The sequence below is a fragment of the Saccostrea cucullata genome, unplaced genomic scaffold (genome assembly GCF_032062105.1).
Source record: "Saccostrea cucullata isolate Sc308-1 unplaced genomic scaffold, CSIRO_AGI_Scuc_v1 ctg218, whole genome shotgun sequence".
Classification (NCBI taxonomy): domain Eukaryota; kingdom Metazoa; phylum Mollusca; class Bivalvia; order Ostreida; family Ostreidae; genus Saccostrea; species Saccostrea cuccullata.
Genome location: NW_026930772.1, coordinates 145,863 through 169,778, shown reverse-complemented (window position 1 = coordinate 169,778; position 23,916 = coordinate 145,863). Strand labels below are relative to the sequence as shown.

The window sequence follows — 23,916 nt, the reverse complement described above, 5'->3', positions numbered from 1 at the left end:
GTCATGAGTTCAAATCTGACCCAAGTGCATAAAATATATGTAGCAACCATTCCTTTACCATGTGTTCAGCACCTTGAAGTGAAAGTTGCGGGTCCTCGGGATGAGACCTTTAAAACCTAGCTGGGTCACGTTAGACATTGGCATGACAAAGATCCCTCATTGCTTAATGGCCCTGAGTGCCAAGTTAAGGTCAAAATTTGTATCCCTTCACTGATATATGGTGACATCTCTATACCAGTGAAATATTCTTGAATGGGACATAAAACAACATACAATCCATCAATAGCTCATGAATAGGTTTGCTCAATAAAGCATGTTGTGTTTAATTCTAGGTGAAGAACGGCATGAGATGACACCTGCATTATAGCTTTCAAAATGCTTAAAATGTATCTCCCTTCATGGGTATAACATTGGTCTTGTACTGTATACGGTACTTGTGCTCACTTTAACTAAAAATTCAATACACTTGCCTTTTAACTAATATTTCCATTTATCATAGAAGCCGGTAGATGCATATTTCATGTAACGGTAAATGTAATTTTTGTACAGAATACATGTATTATGAAACCTGAAACTTTTTGTGATTGATTCACCTATATGGACTATAAACAAAGTATAAATGTATAATATTTCATTACTTGGCACAAGCATTTCTGATAATGAACAAAAGAGGAAGAAATGTGCATTAAATTTTATTTTACATGCAAAAAAATTAGATACTTCACAGTTTAACCTCACAGAAATGACTTTTTTTAACAGATATGTTTTTAGACATCGAATTGAACTCGTTTTCTTTTCTGGTCTATTGGAGGGTTGGGGAGGTAACCGTTACACTGCTCTGCCTCCCTCAGCCAAACTCTTTGTCTCCCCTGATGCTGTCCGGAAGCTTTCCTTTCTTCATATTCCCTTGGCTGAGCTTCTTCCTTTGAAGTTTTACGATATGTTTTGCTTGACACAACATTCTTTGGTTTTTCATTCTTCTTATTCCGTTGCAGCTGTGTTAGCTCTGATGTTTGTTTGGAATGATGAGGAGCAAATTCGTTTGCATCTCTTCTACAAATTTTATCGTTCAACATATTGGCACTGCAGCAAGTTGATTGTGGGAAGCTAGTTCTTGGGGGAACATCCAATTTTTCTTTTCTCGCTGTCTTTTGTTTGGAGTAATCGTGTTCAATATACTCCCTGGAAACTTCTATTCTGGCATTGGCAATGATTCGGATAGTCAGCAACTTTGCCACATGGTAATAGGACTCATCACTGATGTCATTGTGATCCTTCCTTGTCATTAAGTTTTCCCCTCTCTTTTGGAGATATCTATCAAAGTCAAATCTTTTAGGAGACTTGTCTTCTTTTTTGCTGGTAGCTTGTTTTGGACCCTCCTCCTTTACTATAAGACGGGGCTGTGGTTTTACTGCTGGAGATTTGTTGGTTCCCTGTGACAGACGATAAGTAATTTTCGGTACTTTCGACCCACTGTCTTCAAAAATTTTACATAATTTAGCCACTCTACCCTGTGAACGCCAGCTATTTTCATCCATGTAAACAGTTTTGCCGTGTTCGATAATCCTCTTGGAATGCTTGTTAATTGGAAGTGGTTCTTGATGCCCAGGTATCCCGGCAGGTACCAGGGATAGATCCTGCTCCTGTTTGTTTTGTAAGCCTGCATTGACTTCATCTTGACGAGTATATTCTAGTCTAATTGTACTCTCCGCCGACTGATATTGCAATTTGAGTGTATTTTCTCTGTTCCCATCATCTTCCACTTGGCCTGTTCCATGGCTTTTCTTTGTGTTCTTATCAGATGCCGGTAATGAGCTTCGATTCCCTTTCTTGAATTGATATTTTTCAGAATTCAATCGCGCAGGCTCGTAACTTTTCTGGAAAACGCAAGGATTTGGAACTGCAGCATGATCTGATGCCAGTTTGAATATATCAGTTGAAATGTTCCCTTTGTCTTGGATAATGTACTCCTGCCGGAGATGCACAGTCTTACCAAGGCAGATTTTCTCAATTTTTCCAAGGACTTCCGATATGTTTCGTACGTTTGTAAGCTCTGACCGAGTTTCTTGTGGCTTGTCTTGTGTCATTCTGGATCGACGTTTCTGTGTGTATTTTGACACTGGGCCACACAGTTCCTCTTTGGTGTGCTGTGTAGTTTTTCCATCCTTCATTCCTTTAACATTCATAAAACTGTGCCCATCACCGTTTTGTGACTCAAACAGCGTTTTCTGAAGACACGCCAGATTACGATTGTACCCTCTATCAGCAATATTGTGAGAAGCGTTTTGGAGAGGGTCTTTTTGCTCTTGATTACCCTGACTTATCTTTGCTTGGTGTAAAGGAAGATGTTCCAGTGTAGTTTTGAAGCGATCTTCCTCAACAGGTACAATCTGTTCACATCTCATTCTTTTGGTATTCTCAAACCTCTGCTCAACCCCTTTTTGTGTCTCAAACGAATTTTTCTGCAAAGATTCCAAAGTACGATTCTTTTCTTTATCAGCAGTTCTGAAAGGAGTGTTTTCCATAGGGTTCAAGTGTTTTTGATTATATAAACTATTGTCTGCTTGGTGTAAAGGAAGAGATCCAATGTGTACCTGTGTAGGTACAATTTTTCCGTTCCTCATTTCTCTGGCATTTCTAAACCTCTGCCCATCCCCTTTTTGTGAGTCGAACAAATTTTTCTGTAGAGGAACCACAGTACGGATGTTCTCTTCTCCTGTACTTCTAGTTGAAGTTGTTTGCAAAGGATGCTTGGATTTTTGTTCTCCCATACTGCTGTTTTCTTGTTGAAAAGGGAGAAGTGAATAAGCATTTTGTTCCTGTTTAAAGTTTGAGCAATTTTCCTTAACTGGTACGATTTGTCCGAATTTATTCCATACCATTTCTTGTTCCTCTTGGATGTATTCTTGCACAGGAGCGGACGTATAATCTAAATGATCTAAAAAGATTGTGAAAAAACTACGTGTGTTATATTCTCGGTTTTGTTGGCCGATTCTTACAGGAACATTTTCCTTGTAGGAAGCTGGTGGTTTGCTGAATGTTGCAGCCTTTGGGACAGTATCACCTGCACAAATGTAACGGTGATCATTGTATTCTTCTAAAGCGTTATATACTGGTGTCAATGTACTAATAATCACTTGCGAAGGAATTTCCACAGAGGTACATGCGACAGGTACCAGTTGACCTTGTTTGCGCCATACTTCCTGGTCCGTTTCGTTCTCCATACTCCCTTTATCTATCATAGCAATGTCCTTAGATGTGTGCGCATTGCTTTGTTCAAAATACTTCTCTTTTATTTGAATTGGCATTTCAGAAGGCAAACTAAACTTTTCCTGAGTATAGAAAATGCTTTTGACGATTTCTTCTCTTTCACAATTCATTTGTGCCTGAATTGTAAGTTTTGTTGCCTGATCTTTAATTTTTGTGGCTTCCAAAGCCATTATAAACTTCTCATCATCCTCTTGACCAAGTGGAACTTTCTTCTCCTCGATGCTTAGATACTTTGTTGTATTGATGAACTGGCTTTGTTCTCCTTCAAAATTCGATGCCTCAATTCCACCACCACAGGGCATAACCTGTTCAGTGTTCATTAATGACAAATCACACTGTGACTCCAATTCTAGTTCGTGGAAACTTTCTTGTATGATGCGTTCGCTTAACTTTCGAAAGACCTGAAAACATTCGTCTGTATAATCTTCTTCATAATCCATTATGAATGTAGTAACTGTTTCCTGTGTGTTTGTTTCGAAGTTCTTTTCAGCCCTTTTAACCAATTCAGTTTCAACTTTCACATTGACCTGATCGTCCTTTCTAATTTTTGGAGATGACGTTTTACAGCTGTCTTCTTCTGCTTTGATCAAACTCTCAAAAGAGTCCACAATACTTCTAACATCATGCTTTGTTACCTCCTTTTCTGTTTCCTCGGTACTTGGTTTGAAAATTTCCTCGGTACTTGGTTTGAAAATTTGACACCATGAAGGCAAAAATTCCTTTGGCTGTATATCTGCCTCGGGAACGTGTTCCAGAAAGTATTCCATATCTGAATCTGAAATGTCTACTAGGCGATACCGTGTTACACTTAAATTGTTCTGGTCATTTACCATGGAATGCAAATCCGAAAAATTGATGAATTCGTAATCATCGAATTCGGAAAGAAATGAGGATTCTGACGCATTGCAAAGTAGATCTGTCTCTTCAGACAGCCATCTGGAATTTCCTTCTGGGGACTGATTCTTTCTCTCCGTCTTTGTAGTAATGAAAATCCGAGGCTCGTTGTTTCTATCCGTAACTGAGATATTTAGACAGAGATTCAAACTAGAGAACTCTGCATCAAAATGCCGAGTTTCTTTCCTTTCTTCATCGTCAGAATCTGAATCAAAACAACTGAAATAATCCGTCATGGAAGATGTTGCGGATAAAAGTTCAGTTGAGTTTTCTTTGCGTGGTATTTTCTCTTTGAACGGTGTCCAGATTGTAGTTTGTAGAGAGGATGAATTTTGATCCAGACTCTGTCCATCTCCAACTGGATAATCTTTTTTATCAGTAGACTGCGTCTTACTGATGTCAGCCCAGTAAAAATCATCAACTTTTTCCGCATGACATATGATGTCATAATTTTCATCTGCAAAACAATCCCATTCTAAAGATGCATCCTCGGTGAACTCTTCTGCGAAATGATCTGAAAAGAAATGGGAATATGGAATTGTCCGTTCATTTACACATTAACCGTATTTTAGAGAAGGGGTCGTGAAACTTGAATTCGAAAATATAAATACTGGGTATTCATTCACGTTTTCCAAGTTCTGGTTGGGTCAACACAAACTTGCAATACTTTAAGTTAATAGGAATATGATATAATTAAGTTTCATCTATAAACATTGATGAAAATCATAAAATAATTATACCGAAAAAAGATTCCATATATATTTTTCTTTCTTTCAACTTCCCTTTACGTATATATCAGGGTATTCATGTGATTGTCGATAGCGCCCCTGCGCCACCGAAATAACTGAATTTTTGCAGAAAATAACGTATACATTCAATCTTTCTTTAAACATCAGAACAATACACCTTCAGGTTGTTACACTCCCTCTTACCAGTAAAATTATATTTAATATTCTTTATCGAAAGAACAATTACTAGTAGTATATTTATTGTACCACACCCAATAATAACATTTTTATAAAATTCATTCTTACTTCCTAATAAACTTGGAAAAGCAGGAATGAGAGGATTCTGGCAAATAAACCTTATGAATAAAACCCAATCTTCACCCCCCCCCCCCCCTCCTTCCCCAGGCCACTTCCCAAAAAGAAAACAAAACTGGATCAATTGAATATATATGAAGAAAAATGCTAAACAGCCCCTACACCGCCACCCCCTCCAATTACTTGGTATGAACAGATAAGAGATGGGTCGAATGTCAACCATCATCGGATACCAACAGCCCGCGGGTGTCCTCGTGTTGTGTTAAGCAAAGGAAGAGATCACCCGTATGAGTTCATTGTACAATGGCAAAGTTCGTGACACTCACACTTTATACGCACTCCCCTACTTTTTCAGAGAGGGAGGTTTAATAACAAACACAGTCCCCCCGAGTATTTATATGTAAATATATCAAGTAAGAGATCAAGTAATGGTCAGTTAACTTTATGATTTATATGTATATTGTATTATATGGTTAGCAAACTACTATTTACCACCAATGGCATCTGTATAAGCTTCTAGCCATTGTTTTAAGGCTTTTTACCCAGCACTTCGATTGTCTTTCGTTGCAACTAAAAAAGAAAGAGGCTCTCGTCTGATGGCGACGCCTGATCCTGGCTAGCCATTGTTTTAAGGCTTTTTACCCAGCACTTCGATTGTCTTTCGTTGCAACTAAAAAAGAAAGAGGCTCTCGTTTTAGAGTGAACAAAATTTGTACTAGTCTAAATATTATAACTGGTATCGGATTGGCCATCAGAGCCTAAACAAGTCTTACCTGAATATTCAACATAGAAACTATGAAAACATAGTAGCCATTGTGACGTCGGGCCATTGTTTGGTTAAATCTCTATGACGTCATAAGCATATTTGCATCACCAGAAGCAGGCGGGAACGATAACTCCGTTAGAGACTTAGAGTTAAAAATACCACATCATCGTCGTAAACCACAGTCAAAATGTACGATTCTCTCCAAGTCTCAAGCCACGACTTGGAGTTTGCCGGGGGTGGAGGGGGGGGGAAAAAAAAAAGAAAAAAAAAAGTAAAATTGGACTCCCCCTTTTAAAAGGAATAGTAATAGCTGACTCTCTCTGAAGATAAAACTCAATGGTAGACCCCTCCCCTACACCGTGCCGTTCACAAACTTGGTCATGTCCTCAAATTAAGCACTTGTGGGAAGGATGTGTCAGTTGTGTTAGCACCCTATCCTTTTCAAGATAAAATATTATAGATTTATAAATTATAAATATTCACCAACTTATAGAGTTTCTGCAAGAGTGTGGTCAATTAATTTTTTTCTTTTGAAAGAATAACATGAATAACTTTCAGAAAACAACAAATCTATAGGGCTACATAGTTTTTTAAATATAATTCATATTCTAATATTCGTTTAGAGTATGCCAGATATATTTCATAGAATAAATGATTCCTGATTCATTTTACAATTATATCATCTTTTTTAGTTTTATATTAAAAGATATATACATGTCTACTAAGAGATAGAATTGCAGTCTTTGGTACACATAGTTTTTTTTAAAAAATATTTTATTTTTAGATTTTGATTTGCAAAAAGATAAGGATGCGTATACATGTACTTGTACAGTAAGAGATAATCAAGTAAGGTATTAAATCATATACTTCCTGATACAACAGAACAGAATGACACTTTAACCTACGCAATTTAAGGTCAATGATCATTAGTTTTCTAGCTGGTATACACTACCGAATTAAATTATGATACTACATCAGATCATATTTTCAAGACGGGGATTATTAATTACTAGGATACCATTAAGTTCAAAATCCCAGAACAAAAAACTTTTTAGATACAACATTGAATGTCACACAGTAGTGTCACAGTTCGATATCCAGTACTACCCCCCCCCCCCCCTTCCTTTAAATATTCATATTTGGATATCGATCAAGTCGTCGAATTATATTTAATTAATATTCGACTATTTGTTAGCACTCCAAACCAGACCCCCCCCACCCCCACACACACACATATCCGGGGTAGGATGGGATATATTTTTTCTTCAATTATTACAAAATTCTGTTTATCCAATCTTTCTATCTTTTCACGGTAGTGTTTGAATCTCTTTTTTTATTCGATCTGAAAGATATCTGTAATCAACTGGTAATAGGGAGTTAAATTCTTTTAAATAGTCGATAAAAGTAAAAAAATAAAAAATCATAGGATTTTTTTCTATTTTTAATAGAAAATGTCCTTCTGAAGAATATTTGAATTTTTTCTTTTTTTTCCCCTCATTTTGTGCCGATTTTGTTTTTTAAAAAATATATTAAACACAAAATATTGTTGTTTGCCATTCAAACCCTCCAGGGACCTTTATACTAAGTCCCCGAACCCTCTAAGCACTTTCGACAATAAAATATTTCTGGATTTTTAAAAAAAAAAAATTATTTAATAATCCTAAATATAAATTATACTTTTGGTTTTTTCCAAGCATTTTTGAACAGCTGACCCTAGAACGGAGTTGTCGCTCGTTGTAGTCTATAAATAGCCTGAAGTGACTTTAAGACGCCATTTTGACAACAAATTCTCGTAAACAGAAGACACGAAAATGACGATTTATAAAGTTAACAATCAAGAGAAGAATGAGAAGAAGGATATTTTGGAACAGAAGCTCCTTGCAGCTGTAGTGGTAGGTAACTTTTAGTGAATTATTGAAAGATGTCTTGTAAAAAAGGAATTAGAGTATTTCAGTTGGACAACAAAATGAACAAGGACTTGTTTCGTTTTTCGCGATAGAGCTACTAGATTATCAGCTGGCGAACAAGTGTACATTGTACAATCTCTTCAACCAGAAAAAAATCAGCAATGAGTTGCATTGTCATTATTAGGTTAACATTTTACTACTTTTTAAAAGTTTTTTTTTTGAGCAATTGACCCAGAAATAAAAATAGGTTGTGTAAGCCCCCCCCCCCCCCCGGTTTAAACCGTGTTCTTTTTTTTTTGAAAGTGAAGTTTAGTTCAGTATAAAAGGATATGTATTGTCATTACCAATACTGTATGCTCATTCTCTGTGACATAAAAATATGAGGATGACAATGAAAAGTTGAATGTCTGAATGTCAATGTCAAGATGTTTTTGATATGTTGGAAACACAAACATGAACATCATTTATAATATATTCATATCACCATTGACTCCTAGTGATATTGTTTTTTGAAGTTAAACATTTTATTTGCCATGTTTTGAAGACTGACGCAGAGGTCCCAGCAGAAGTGGATGTGGTCCCACCACCCAGGCGCCACTCCAAGGCCTGGCTTAACCTCTTCCTGATTCTGGTGGCTATTCTGGTCCTGGCGGCGGGGATTACCGGTGGTGTCCTGCTCTACAGAAGACTCTCTCACAAGGTAAAGAATTAAACAAGGCTTTAATTGTGGAGTCAGCTAAAGAACACTTAAGGAAAATATTGGTCTACACACAAATATTACCAGGAAAAGCATGTAAAGTGTGTACTAGCTTAAATAACATTTTTTTTTTAGCTATACTAATTTATACTAATTGTATCTTATTTATGAACTGCACAAGATAGTAAAGAGGGTTGAATCAGAATACTGAGGATTTTCTGATAACAGTTTAATAATATCTGCATAAACAATGAATAATAATGAACTTTAAGCAGATGTCTATCTTTCCCTCTTGCACTTTCTTACTCCATTGCTCTCTCTTACTCCACATATAATATGTATAAGGCCACTTTTTTTTGAACAGTTAGTTAGTACATGCATTTTACATCTGTAGGAAATACAAAATTGTGATATGATGATAAGTCATTCTTATGCCTTTGGGGGCATCAGGTTTATGCTCTATTCCTCAATCTGCGTGTCTGTGTGTCTGCAAAAACTTTAACCTTGGCATTAAATTTTGAACAATTGCTGTTTATTTAGGCTTTCATTCACAGTTGTATTCTCAGTGATCATCATGATCATGGTGATAATGCCTTTCTTTGGGTACCAACATATTTGACCTCTTGACCTTGAAATTTGACCTACATTTAGGAAAAATCTTCAAAACTCTTATCTCAGCCATGACTTATGACCAGTTAATGATAGGAATTTCACATTTCACACAAGTTTTATCATGTTCCTTGTGACAAAAACCTTTTTTGGGTGCTGATAATTTTCATCTCTTGACCTTGACCTTTAAGATTTACTTGCATTTGAGTAAATTTAATCTTTGCCATGAGCTGCAATACAGAGACCAATTAATGTTTCAAAAACACTTTTTATTTTGTAGACTTATAAAAATGTCAAAGGGGTGAGTAAGAGATTTGTTCATATTTAAAAGTCAAATACTTAGTTTTGCTCCAATAAATCTACACATAATAATGCATGTAGATAGCTTGCTCTATTATATGTCTATTTTTCCCAACTTGACCCCTGTCCCTTTGCCCTCCCCCTACATACACATACCAGCAGAATCCTTCAGACTATGCACTATATTTCAAAAGATGACTTGATCATGTTGACCAAATACTGTTTTCAAGAACTTCATTCTAAATTTGGCTTTTCCATTGAATTTTACCCATTGAAAAATTAATATCTTGTAGTTAGAAATTGGGCAAATTAAAACTTAAAAACTTTCTTCAGTCATGACTTTTGACCAGTTAAAGCTAGGGATTTTACACAAGTTTTTCTCATGTTCCTTGTGCCAGTATTATTTATCTCTTGACCTTGAAGATTTATATGCATTTGAGAAACTTTGATCTTTGCCATCAGAGCTGCAATACAGAGACTAATTAAAATGTTTCAAAAACACATCTTTTTCGTAGACTTATAAAAATGTCAAAGGGGTGAGTAAGAGATTTGTTCCTATATATTTTAAAGTCAAATACTTAGTCTTGCTCCAATAAATTTACACATTATAATGCATGTAGCATCTAATTTTGGCTTTTTCATTGAATTTTACCCATTGACAAATTAATATCTTGTAGTTGGAAAAAAAAATCTTAAAAACTCAAGAGGAAAATACCTTCAATTTCTACGAGGTAATTGTTAAAATATTTTCTGAACAGGGGTGGGATATTTTTAATATTCTTTTTTTGCTTGATAATATTAATGCGTACGAAATATCACAATTTCCTTTTAGTATACATCGAAACATGTTGATGTACATGATAAAGAGGTAATAATATATTTTTTTTTAAAAATGGAAACGTTTTACTAAATCTTACAGTTAGTATTTAAAACATTAATATGGGTCCAAGTGCTTCTTTTTCTGACTAATCTTAATTCCCTTTTTCTTTCTGATCAAAATATGTTATTAGTAATGCACCATCATATAAAAATCTAAAATCCATTATTCTGACTTTCACACCTTTTACCTTGCTTTCAAACATGTGTTAAAAGCTAATGGTGATAATTTTGAATTATTGGCAAACTGAATGAGGATGGATGCTAGGGAATTCTAATTGTAAATATCATTTGTAAAAAATATGTTTTGCTTGATTTGTTACAAATGATTTAAAACTGTAAATAATTTGTAATTTTATTGATTGTTTAATTCATGGGTAGAGGATTTTCCAAATTTTCAGGACATTGTCAGATAGAGTGCTTTTAACATGTTTATTGAAGTAGTGATGGAGGAAGTATTTTGCTTCAAATGGTTTGAATGCCTTTACATCACAGAAACGGAATTAGTAATTTTTCACTATAAATTATGTAAATACTTCAGTCTTTACTAAATAATGAAAAAAATCTTTTTTGATAGGTCTACAAATTTATTGTTAACTCGTAAGAATTCTTGAACTTGATGCCAATTGGGGGAAAAATTATGTAAACTAAGATTAAAAACAAAAATTTTAAAAAATGAAAGACTTGACAACAATTCAAACACACATGTCAAATATTAACAAAAAAAAATCAGTTAAAAGTTGAGTTTCCCTCTGACAGGAGATGAAACAATGTATCATTTCATCAGCGTCCTGTTTTAATTGCCCACAAGTACTTTCTTTACTTGGGAGACAGGAGACTGCGAGACTAGCCATCTTCCTGTATAAAACTCTTATTCTCACACAGTTTTCTAAGTAAAGGACAAAAATTTGTCTAGATGGGTTTAATGATACAATAATGTTAGAGGTTTTCAGTTACATTATGGTGTGGTTTATTATGAAGAAAACTGTCATGGCTAATTAGAAGTAGGTGTAACGTTACTGAGAATGACATCTTCATAAAATAATACTCTGTCAAATAAGGATGCTGGCAGTAAGAAGGAAGAAAAATCTATCTTGGTGTTTCAAATTTAATCTTAGTAATATTTCTTGGCATCATGACTCTGTTTGATTGCTATGACAGTTGTCTTGGATTAGTTTACATGAATTATTTTTAACATCATTTTAATTATCACACCATCTTCTAACCAACTGGCTAAAAATGGCTATATACTCGTGTTTTTTTTACCTTGCAATAAAGGATAATTTTTTCTTATATCAAGAATTATCTGTAATTTCCTAATATTTTGACATTTCCAAGAAAATGTTTTTATTCTTTTAACCCTGAGTTAGGAGAGAACAAACAAACATTATTTTGAAGATGGCCTCAAGTTTACAAAAAAAAGTTATATAAGTCAATGTGGTATGTAGGAAGTGAGTTAAAATAGAATGAACCAACAACAGTCATTGTGTAAGTTTCCCTGTTTATGAATTTGTCACTACACAAGTGGATGTACATGTACTGGGTACATTCAGTACATGTAATTTTCCTGCTCTTCCCTCTCTTAGTTTGCACTGATGACACAAATGTTTTTAGATTTTCCTAATACACTGTATTAGATAATTGACAAATAGCCAATGAAAAGAAGTTTTGTTCCTGAGAGTGTTATTTTTAGGTTGATTGTGTGTGTGTGTTTATATGTTCCACAGATTTGACACTCTCATCATGTTGACAAGATAGGAAAGATAGTATAACTTCCACATGATTGCTTGTTTTCCACATGTATATATAACTCACAAGTAGCAAAGTGCAAGGGATGAATTTTTGAATCATTATAAACATAATTCATTATATCCATTGAGTTCATAGTATGTTTCAGAAACACGAGGAATAAAAAACACTAGCATGATAAGTGTGAATTCATTATACATGTTATAAGCATCTTTGCTGTACAATGTAACTTTTACTGCTTTTATCTTCAGACTCTGAAAACTATGAAGCATTTACCACAATTTTAAAATAGCTAAGTCTAATTCAAATCAGCATTGATCAGACTTCTTAGTTCCTTCCCTATGCATACTGCTTAAGAACACAGTGTACATGTGTATGGTGTGGATCTACAAAGTTGAATTTAATTAGGTTGATAAATTGCACTGTCTGATTAAATTGTTAATAAAAGAAACCCCTAAATTGTCATTTAGTAAGATTTGTCAATTGAAACAAAAGCAAATTTTGAATTATGATTATTTTCCTAGATTGAAGATGAGACTGTTAAAATATGTTTGTTATAAGGCTGAACATACCATGAGTGGGCTATGAAATTTAGCCCTACAGTGTTGACAAATCGATACACATGTAACATGGCAGGAAAACACTGTTACTTGATGGATTTGGGTATTACTCATGATGACAAAGTAACAGTCCAATTTGTTCAGTAGTACAGTAGTATAAGAAAATACTAATAAATTGCTTATTGAGTATAGAAATTAAGATGGGTGATTGAGATTATGAAATCTAGATGTGTTTTTGCTAAATGCTGAAATACCATGTACCGTTGATATTTGTAAGCACCCTTAATCATGATAATGATAAGTATAATTGTAACGATACATCATGTTCAAAAGTGTTGTTTTTCTGCAAACATGGCAAATTTGAATTTTTATGGAGCATTAAGTTTAAATTACTTCGAAAAGTCATGACTTCTCATCGAGGTACTTTGTATTTCCACATTGATTCACATAGTAATCAAGAATTGTTTAATTTCAGATCACTCGAGGAAGGTGTGGATTCAGAGCTAACCTGCAGTATGACTACCAGAACAATGACATCAAGACAGAGGAACCCGTGGAGGAGCCGCACTTCCTCCCTAACCTACAGTCTAACCAGCTGTGGAGTGAGGATAAGACACTGAAGCCCCACCGCAGGCCCAACAAGCACCACAGACACCACAAGCACCACATGGTGCCCTATGACCTTTCTGAGGACGTCCAGGTCATTGATGACCAGATCGAGAGAATCCACATGCCAAGTTTCAGGGACTTCCGCGATACCATGATTCTTCATGATTTCCAGAAGGTATTTTTAGGGGGAATTAAAGAATATTTTTAAAAAAAATTTTGTTGCAGACTTGCAGTTTGGATTAATTACCGTAGTTGGAAAAAGGCAACATAAGAGAAATTGGTAGATTTGCATTACATGAAATGTTGCTCAAAAAGCTGTTTAAGAAAGTGTATTGTCATGTTTCTTTTTATTTGTGCAGAACTACACAGCCATTGTGGACTATGATAAGAGGTCTTGCTACATAATGAAACTGGACAGAAGTAAAGTGACTCCTCCAAAAGACTGGATCGATCTCATCCAAAAATTTGCAGTATGAATACTTATTATTTTGAGAAGCAAAAAAAAAAAGAGAGAGAATTTTTTTTTTTAAATTATCATACTCTTATTAGCAGTAAGATATAAAAAAAATGTAATAAGGAAAGGTAATGAGAAAAAATATTTTGATTACCAGTACATGTCCACTTTTTCTGAAAAGGTATTCCTACCTATGTCAAGTTACTGTCATTATGAAAGTAATTATTTCCAAAAGCCTTTGAACTATATTATTCTTGTTTACAGTACATGATTTTAATATGTTTGTGAATATTGTATTGTTTGACATCTTTCAGACTGGTTACTACATGCCCCGGGCTGAGGTGCTCCGAAAACAGTACCGTGTGACCTTGCCAGCTCTCAAGGACATTTCATTCCTGGGCCGTTACATTGAGAAGGAGTGTTCTTACTTCCAGACCTACACAATGGAGAGAATGGTGGGAGATCATTGTAAGTATTAGTCTTCATGGACAATTGAGTCAGAATTATTAAAGAATCAATCAAGCCTTCTTACCAGAGTTAAAAGAGGTTTCCAAACTAAAATGCTTACATTGTCATTTATTTGTTGTTTTTATTTTTTTTGTCACTGTGTAAAGGGGAATTACTCAAAAACAGCAAAACAAAATTGGAGATGATTTTCTTATAAAACTAGCTTGAAGATACTTTTGTATGAAAAGAATTCTATGGAGAGAAAACAATTAATTGTTATAAACATTGCTTTCAATGAAGTCTTAATACTGTCGATGCACAACTTTTGTTCAATCCACAGATATAAAAATTATGAGGTTTTTTATTTGAAATTATATCTTAAATGCCCTTTAAATACAGTGACAAATTTAGATGGAAAAAAAATGAGATTATGCAAACAAAGTGCAAATTTATCCAACATGGCCAAAAATTAACAGCTATAATTTTCCTTTTGCCTTGTTTTTGATTATTCTGTACACCATATTGCACATTTCTGAGAAACAACCTGGAAAATGGAGGACATAGATTGCTTTTTTACCATAAGCCATCCATGTCTTTGTTGTAACTAATCTTGACAATATTTCTTGACAGTCATCGCCAAGCGTGCTGCAGAAGGAAAGAAAGCAATGTACAGCTACTTTGAGCCCAATGGCAACAACTTCATTGAGATTGAGCTGAGTAATAGTAATTAAAGGACTGTTCTAACGAGTGTAGGAGCGAACTGTGTTAGTGACTTCTTAAGTGGAAAAGAGAAGTTTTTGGATCTCTTGATAAACAATGCAGGTCAGGGGATTCAGTCCCACCTAGTTTCTACAAAGAAACTGTATTTGTAAATATTTATGTATGTTATTTGGAATTCATACTTCAAAAAATTAAAACAAGTTTAGGAAGGCTCCGTAGCCATTTCTAATTAGTTTTTAATCTTAATTATTAATAATTGTTGTTATTACGTTAAAGAAATACAGAGCCTTCTTAAATTTTTTTTTTTATTCTTGATTTTCTTTTTAATTTCACACATTGAGCGTATATAATATGCTTCATGATATTTAGTTTCATGTAGTCTTGTCATATATGTTGTATTCTTTTAGTGTAGCTGTCATTTCCAGCATTAAAATGCACCTTGTTGGAATATCATACACTCAAAGGGAAAGGTTTATTCAATATAAAAGAGACATTTCACAAAAGAAGTGTATTTAAAAGCATATTGTATACCTTGTTATTTATGAAGGTTTCTTTTTATGTTTAATTTTGACAAAAGAAGAAATGGCAAAAAGGGGTCAGTATGATAATATCTAAACTTTATTTTCTTTGTAAACAGTTTTAGGAGAAATTCCTAGTTGTTGATCTGTTCAACAGATCTGATAATCTCTCTTGGTTGAGCATGTTGAGCATCTGAAAAGAGAGATGTTTAAAGAATACCACTTTCTTTTCAAAGTTAATGATTTTTGTTGTTCAGGTATTATTATGAAAAAAAAACACAATGTATATAGTAATGGCTTCCCTATGTTAAGAGAAGTAGAAGATCAATGAGAATTCATTTCTTCTCATTTTTCAAATTAATAATTTTTTATGTGATCCCAGTCAAGGTTTATTTTTTTTTTGTTTTGGTTATGTTGATTTCTTTTTACTGTAAGAAGTACAAACACCATACAAAGGTATGTGTTTTTCTTTTCAATGGTGCAGATACGGAATTGTTTCATGTAAAAGATTGATACTTGTTTAAAAATTTTTGACTTCACAAATATTTAGTTGAGTGAGAATAATATTTCTATATAACATGTATTAATGTTTAATATTTTTTTTTACATCTGTTAAGTGGATTTTGAGAATAAATTGTAAATTTTGATTCATTCGCTTTCAAACTGATTGTTTTCTTTAACGATTACATCATTTTCATTATTGTTTGTTTATATTACGATAAGTATCTTTGGAATCATTAAAACTTTATACAAAAAAAATGTAGTACTGTTGTGATTATGTAAATGAATTGATCAAACATAAAGACTGGCATGTAAATACGAATTCCAAATACCTACACTTCCCTCTTTCTGTACAAAATTTCTTATTTTGTTCTGTTATAAAATGAATCCTCTGGAAAAGAAGTTGAAATTAATCTGACTTGTTCAAATAAGAACTTAACTTTGACCCCATTGTTATGAGGAAGTGTTGACTGAAAACTTTCTTAGAAAAATGAGCTATGTAACATAAAATGATAATAACAGTATTCATTTTAAAGGAAGTGATCAGGAAGTGAACTTGTAGCCTACTTCATGGGATGTACAGAACAGTCAATTTCCTTATCCAAAACACACTGACAACAACAGGGAAAAAAGTGTACATTCAGTTTATAAGTAACTGAGATTCTTGTTCATATAGGTGAAATGTGACAAGTTCTCTATGTAACAGTTTTATAATGAATATTTGTAGAATTTTTTTTTTTAGATCAAAAACATTGTTCTATATAGTTGGACATTTTGGTCTTGGTACAGGCTACTCCATCCTCTCAATACTCTTCTCTTTGAAGGCACTGCCACATTGTTTTCCCTGTAAGGTCTTGCATCAACACCCATCAGTGTCAATTCTGTACTTTTGTCACCAGTAAATGTTTGTACTTGGTAAGAGAAGTAATATATATATCATAACTTACTGATGTCATAAAATCTGTTGACGAATAGAATTCAGCTCCCTCCTCATCATAACAGAACCCCCTACAGACCTTATAATTTTTTCTGTCGCCATAATAGACATCTTCCATCATTAAAATTGGCACAGACTGAGAAATTAGATTTACATGACGAATTTACCAATGCGCACGATCTATATTCTCACGTACACGTAGCATGTGCTTTAAAAATAGGCGCAGGACAACTTGTCGTGCTATCAGTTTAGCTTCATAAAGCATATATTTTTGAATTTGTTCACCATGCTTATTTCAAAAGTATTTCTTTAAAGGTGCATGGACACAGATTTGAAGTTAATATTTTCTGTATAATATCACGACTTATATATTTTAATAGCATTTCACACAAAAATATATTAAAAGTCTTATTTCATCTAAAAGTTATAAAAACTTCAAAATTTTAGACGGGTTTGATTGACACATCCTTGCACTTTCACAAATTTTAATTTTATTCTTAATAATTAGGAAAAGTGGCAATCTTGTGTATAAATGAAAACTATTAAAACTATAATCCAGAAAATTCCGAGTAGAAATGTTCGAACGCAAAACATACACACAGTATATTGTCAGTCCGTGCAGTTGTGGTGAGCAGACTTTAACAATTGAACGCACCCGGGGAATCGTAAACATCAACAATAACAGAGCTCGTGCCCTGTTTACAAAAACTGTGTGCGTTTCATGGGTGTGATGAATTTGCTCAACTCTGTACATAACACTAAGCGTGGAATGAGGATACTTGTGAAGGGGTTTTGCTTTCTAACATTTCTACTTTAAATATAATTATTTTTCTGAATTAAAGTCTTAATATTTTTCATTAATACACAACAAGATTGCGACTTTTACTAAGTAATAAGAATAAACTTAAAAGTGAGAGTGCAAGGATGTGTCAATCAAACCCACTCAAAAATTTGAAGTTTCAATAACTTTAAGATGAAATAAAATTTTTAATATATTTTTTTGTGAAATGCTATTAAAATATATAAGTCGTGATATTATACAGAAAATATTAACTTCAAATCTGTGTCCATGCACCTTTAAAGATTGGATCGGGTTCGCTTTGCTTTCATGTAAGAATTCTTGAACGGTCCCAGCACGATTTAGTCGGCCTTCCTTTGCCAAAAGCGCCCTGTGATGCTTGGTTACCTATTAATCTGCCACTGGTTCTTTATAACTTCCACATCATTACATCACTTGGACCCTACCATCCTCCTGTACATATAAGGAAGGACAGGTCTTTATGACATCTGTACACTAATTTATGTTTTCATTCTAAATGAAATGTTCTCCTTGTTTGTATGAGAATGAATGTTGCAACAGAAAATATGCGTTTATAGACATTTTATTGGTAAAAATATTTTTATCTGTATAATTAATCAATAGATTTGTCACAAATGAAAATGTACCATCAGACATTTTGACTATTACTTAGGATATTTTCACTTCAAAATTCTACACATCGATTGTTAATTTAATGAGTTGTCATATTTACTAAAATCAGTCAGATTTATCTATTTTGAAATGTTCCACCCTAGTGGCTTAACGACAAGAATGCGCATCTAAAGCGAGGATGTGATAAATGGTGGAGAATCCAGGTACAACCCCCTCTCACAGCCAAGCGAACTCTACCCATTTGCTTCCCCTAGCTACTTCGAGAATTTCCCTGTGCACTTCAGGAAAAAAACTATTATTTTGTACACGCCGCTATGAATTGCAGTCTTGGACCACAACGGAGACCCTAGGACTATTCATTGGTCACTGCTGGCAAAGCAGGTTACAACATTGTCTTTGTTTGCAAGGCTCATTATTTTAATTGTACGATATATCATATAAAATGTAATCGAACTTATACCTATAGCTTCCTTTCTAAGGAGGAAATTCTTAACAATCATGTATCAGTTTTGAATGTTTTTAATATTACCAACCAACATGAAATTGAATTACCATATTTATATTGGATTCTGAAACTTCATAAAAATCCTTGCAAAGATACATGGCGGGTTCCAGTAATTTTTTTCTACTAAGCTTTTATCTTTACTCCTCGCTCTAATATTAACAGTAGTAAAGGGGAAACTTCAGGGGTACTGTGCAACAATATATTTGAGAAGTGATGTAAATCAAGTGTAAATCAAATGTGGATACTTAAAAATTCCAAGGAATTTTGGGAAAAATTGAAAACACAAACTCTTTTCCAATTTGAAAGTCAACGACATAAAAACTTACGACTTTTCAACTATATATATAATCATTCTCAACGATAAATTAAATTCCAGGCTTTTTTATATCATCGACAGCTGCTTTTTTTTCTTTAAATAAAAATGGAACTGGTAAATTTACTTACCTCGTCACTCGTCATTTGCAAAATTATTTTGTTAAAAACATTCTGATTGTACACAAAAGTACTCGTAAGTTGATATGAAAAAGATGCTTGAGTTTCTGATTGACAAATCTTTGTAGATTTTGGGGACCAGTATTTCTACAATCTATTGGAATTCTCATGTTTATGCAAACCTATTTTTGTATTCACTTGTCTTACAAAATCTTACACGTGAAAAAAAATTGTTGTGGCCTTCAACTAGACATTTAGATATATCGACAACGTATTGTCAAATATTTATTTTTCCAATGTCTTTGTCCGAGATAAAGTTTCAAATAGTCAATGTACTTTATTTCCTCATCAATGCACTGGCTCATCGATCGATAGGCGCGGTTACAAAAAATCACGTGCAGGGCGGGGCAAATAGAAACAAGAAGTGGGGCTTGTAGCACGTGGATTGGCGGAATGAAGAGCATGTAAATATACGGAATAACTGTCTTATTTTTCGATTTCATGGCGATGATCAATCGATTGGCTTGCGTGATAATTTTATGCATAAACGCCTTCGACAGTTATTCCTGCAGAGTGAAACCAATCTTTAACAATGGCGCAAATTTCGCTGTTTGTCGCTGCCCCTGTTAGCTTGTTTTTCGGACAGTCCTTAAAAGTAACACATTTGTTGATATTAATTTTATATAAATATTGCATGTAGTTGAGTGTAACATTGAAAATTTTCACCCCAAGAAACCAATGGTTTCGAGGGGTGAAAATTTTCAATGTTACACTCAACTACATGCTATATTTATTATATTATACTGAATGTTTTATACAAATACATATAACAGTGAACCGTGCGCGCATAAATTCTGCGCAGTCGCTATTTTTTGGAATACCACCCGTCGTCAAGCAATGTTGACTGTTGCTACGCTGGAGGGCAAGGCTTCATTATTCAGCGGTTAATAGTGTTTTTTAACAAATGTTTTTCGATCAATCATATTCAACTAATTTACATGAAAGTATAATATCAATGATTACATGTATTACCATACTTACGTCGAAGCGATATATCCTGGTGAGCTCGAAATAAATGATACTACAGAGTATGAAACATCTGTTTCATATTTGGATATTTTACCAGAAAAGACGTTAATGGTAATCTAACAACTAAACTTTATGACAAACGTATTGACTTTAACTTTTCAATCGTCAAGTTCCCATACTTATGCAGTTCATCAACTGCATACGGGGTTTATATCTCTCAGTTGATTCAATACGCTAGAGCATGTTCTACGTACACGTGTATGAAGACATTCTAAAACAAGATGTTATTGACGAACAAATTGATTAAACAAGAATATCAGTAGTCTCCTTTAAAGTCGCCATTTCGTAAGTTCCATGGTCGATTCAATGATCTTGTCAGCAAATACAATTTATCATTAAGTCAAAAATGCTGGCTGTTACGAACAATACTTATTGTTAAGGCATTATTTACAGACTTGATTGTTGAAAGATTTTTTTCCGTTATTTCCCAATCATGACACGGAGCACATAGCGATTGTGATCGGTGGATGGGGGAGGCTCACTTCTCCATGACACCTGATCCCAACTCTGATTTTTGGAGGCCCGTGTTTGATCCGCTCCAAAATTTGTATTAATTATTGTATTGATTAATGGACTTTAGAGCTTGATTAATTATCTCCATATATTTCATTGAAAAACAAGATATGAAGAAATAACTTTGGTCAAATGAAAAAATGTGAAAGTGGATATTATCTATATTTCGCAATTAATGTGATTTATACCTAGACGATTTTTACTTGTGAACAAACATTATTACTGTTCGAAATGAATCCCTATCAACTGAAGTTTTGGGGGTCTGCACAGCGCAAAATGCATGCATTTAAAAAATATATTCGTCTATATTCTTTGGTATAACCACTGTTAAACCACACTGCATATATTAGTGCTTTCTAATGTTTAACTAATAATTTTCGATACTTTTCAAGGAATAGTCTTCAATCCCCAAATGTTAACATCATTACAGTTTAGATAAACGGAATTATTCCAAATTCTAGTCATTAATACGCAAAATATGCAACTTCCAGAAAATTGTATTTTAATTATTTGTTTAAGATTTCCCATTTTCAAGATTTGAGATGCTATAATTTTGTATTAAGATTCTTTTACAGGAAATATTTCGTACACTTTTTTTTCCCATTTAACTCATGGTAAATATTTTAATACATAACTTGATTAATATTGAAAATACTCTGGAAAAGAATTATCATGACGCGTTCATATCTGAAAGAACTGCTGAACGGGTGTTATTTGTAAACCAATATGTTCTTTCCATACTGTTCCAAACGTTGCTCTAACAATATTGACGTGACCAACAATGTATTCCTTCACAATAAAATTTCTGTTAGATTCATTCGTATAACTGGCATTAGCATATTCTGCAAAACCTCCCTTTCCATTGCTAAGAAATACGCTCACGGTAACGGACCCATGCACCGTAGGGATCTTGACGTAATCTTTGGCGTGGATTACTTGCGTCGTCTCTCTATAGTTGTTATCAGACAAAATAATTTTAATCGTGTCATCGGTGGCGTTAGCAATGTGGGTATGGTGTTGACCACATACTTGGCCCATACTGAAATAAATGAATAAAAAACATATGACAAGTTAACATGAGTATTTTGTGTTTTCACTTTCCAGTCTGTATTTTGCTTTTTTAAGAGATGATATAATCTCTACTAATCTCTACTAATCAATACTGGTTTCTTACTGACAAATGTAATCTCGTGTTTTTGTCAAAGTCCATCAACGCAAAACGAAACGCAAACTTTATCTTTTGACTCATTAATAGAAACACATACCAAACATCTGCTTAATATAAGCAAACATTTAGAAAAATAAATTGACAAAAGTGAGATGGACAGACATACGACGTGGGAACATATAGTCCTACACTAGTGTATCCGGTTTCACAAAGTGAGGTCTCAAACAATAAAAAACCAAAAAAAAAAAAAAAAAAAAAAAAAAAGAAAATAGAAAAAATATCAAAGTATCAACAGAAAATATAATAAAAAAGGATAGAAAAATTACCTTTCAAAAGGATTGTTCTCCTTTCCTGGGCTACATTAAATTTCAGTGATTAATGCGCCTGTATAGGAAAAAAATAGTATGTTGGCAGGTTAATATTAAGTTACATGCGACGTGACTTTAGTATCTAAGGCGTTTTCTAAATGAGGAAATAAAACGTAGTGTACAGAATTAAAACAATAAAATGCTTTATTTGGTTGTTAGTACGGGAATTAATGTCACAGCTGTTGCAGGAAAAAAAAACATAATCCGCGTAAGCGTTTTCTGTAATTTTTTTCTGCAATAGCTGCCACGTTAATTCCCAATTTAACAAACAAAGAAAACATTTTTATTGTTTATATTTACATCTGTATTAAATATTATTCAAAGTAAAATAAAATTGGTTAACTGATGGAACAGCCATAGTTCAGGAAATCTACAGAAGTGCCTTGCTTAGTATTGTTCATGCAATGATTAATGGCAATGGTCTACATAAGAAATAAAGGAAAAAATATTCAGTGGATGTAAATATATCAAAATAAAAGATGTTTCATAAAAAATTAATTTCCTTGTAGTTAAAAATAGCAATAATCTGCTAAATCATTGCAACATATTATTTCAGAATCTTACAGTTTTGACTTGATGCAAATAAAGCTCGGTATACATGAAAGTAAGTTAAAAAACAAACAAAAAACAAACAAAGTCTAAGCACATTACTAAGAATCTTCGTTTTGTCATGTAATTGATGACATCTATTTCCAAATATAGTTCTGTCAAGAACTGTTAAAGCTCTAATGTTTTGATTACTTTTATTAGAAAAGCTGTTATACAATCTTATCTGCAAATCTTTTTGATATAATGTTGCAATTTTCTATAGAAAAATACTGCACGCTTTGTAGGCTTATTTATGTTGGTGAAACCAAGAAGTGCATAGATTTCAAATTAAAACAGGGGGTCAGCAGTTTCTTCACAAGCATGTTAATTTACCCGATTATTCTACTTTGACAATGAAGGTTAGAATTCTAGAAAAGATTTACCATCATACTGATAGACCATCACTGAGTACACCTTTCCGAAGACAAAGAGAACTGGGAACTGCGTTGCAATATACAAGCTATAACAATTTTGATAGTTCTGGAATCTTTCAAGTCCACACTGCAGCAATGTGAATGAGACGAGACATTTTAGCAAGGCACAGAGACGTAAGCGTTGTCATATTCATCGGTTTTACAATAAATGGAATACATGTATGGAGATAACGAGCAGTAATCAATCACAAACGTCTATTAAAATCATACAAATTTGGAGCAGAGCAAATCTCAAAAAAAAAACCCAGGGGTGGGATCATGTGCCACGCAGGAGCAAGCATCCCCTGTCGACGACCATGCCCGTCGTGCGCTCACTGTCACGCAATTCAGCGTTTACATAATACCAACGAATCATATTATACACGTAGTCTCTTGATTTACCAGTACCAAATGAAAATAAATAGTTAAGCCTTCATCACATACGCACCAAACAAAGAATACATAATTGGATTCTTCTTCCGCAGCATGGATCTGTGATTATGGATATTGTAAATCAAGGGTTTTTTAAACAGTCACGTTTTATAGAGAGA

The 23,916-nt window shown here is 33.8% G+C and overlaps 2 protein-coding genes and 1 long non-coding RNA gene across 5 annotated transcripts; 1 reads left to right on the top strand and 2 right to left on the bottom strand.

Annotated features, from left to right (window-relative positions):
- Positions 1–686: 686 nt before the first annotated feature.
- On the bottom strand, positions 687–6,037 carry LOC134230055 (uncharacterized). The gene is made up of 4 exons (XM_062711824.1): positions 5,981–6,037; positions 5,850–5,877; positions 5,700–5,723; positions 687–4,678 (listed from the first exon to the last, which is right to left on the bottom strand). Exons 1-4 carry the CDS (start codon positions 6,035–6,037, stop codon positions 768–770), a joined length of 4,020 nt encoding a protein of 1,339 aa, XP_062567808.1. The 3' UTR covers positions 687–767.
- Positions 6,038–7,704: 1,667 nt separating this feature from the next.
- LOC134230059 (integral membrane protein 2A-like) lies at positions 7,705–14,969 on the top strand. Of its 3 annotated transcripts, XM_062711829.1 has the most exons (8): positions 7,705–7,865; positions 8,425–8,580; positions 9,467–9,487; positions 10,002–10,022; positions 13,147–13,455; positions 13,640–13,750; positions 14,049–14,202; positions 14,812–14,969. In XM_062711829.1, exons 1-8 carry the CDS (start codon positions 7,785–7,787, stop codon positions 14,910–14,912), a joined length of 954 nt encoding a protein of 317 aa, XP_062567813.1. In that variant the 5' UTR covers positions 7,705–7,784; the 3' UTR covers positions 14,913–14,969. The 3 variants fall into 3 exon arrangements, with proteins under 3 accessions (XP_062567813.1, XP_062567814.1, XP_062567815.1); XM_062711830.1 differs by lacking the exon at positions 10,002–10,022; XM_062711831.1 differs by lacking the exons at positions 9,467–9,487; positions 10,002–10,022.
- A 6,283-nt stretch (positions 14,970–21,252) lies between these two features.
- Positions 21,253–22,526, bottom strand: LOC134230046 (uncharacterized). The gene is made up of 2 exons (XR_009984273.1): positions 22,323–22,526; positions 21,253–21,867 (listed from the first exon to the last, which is right to left on the bottom strand). It is a non-coding gene; the product is annotated as an uncharacterized LOC134230046 (long non-coding RNA).
- Positions 22,527–23,916: the final 1,390 nt, after the last annotated feature.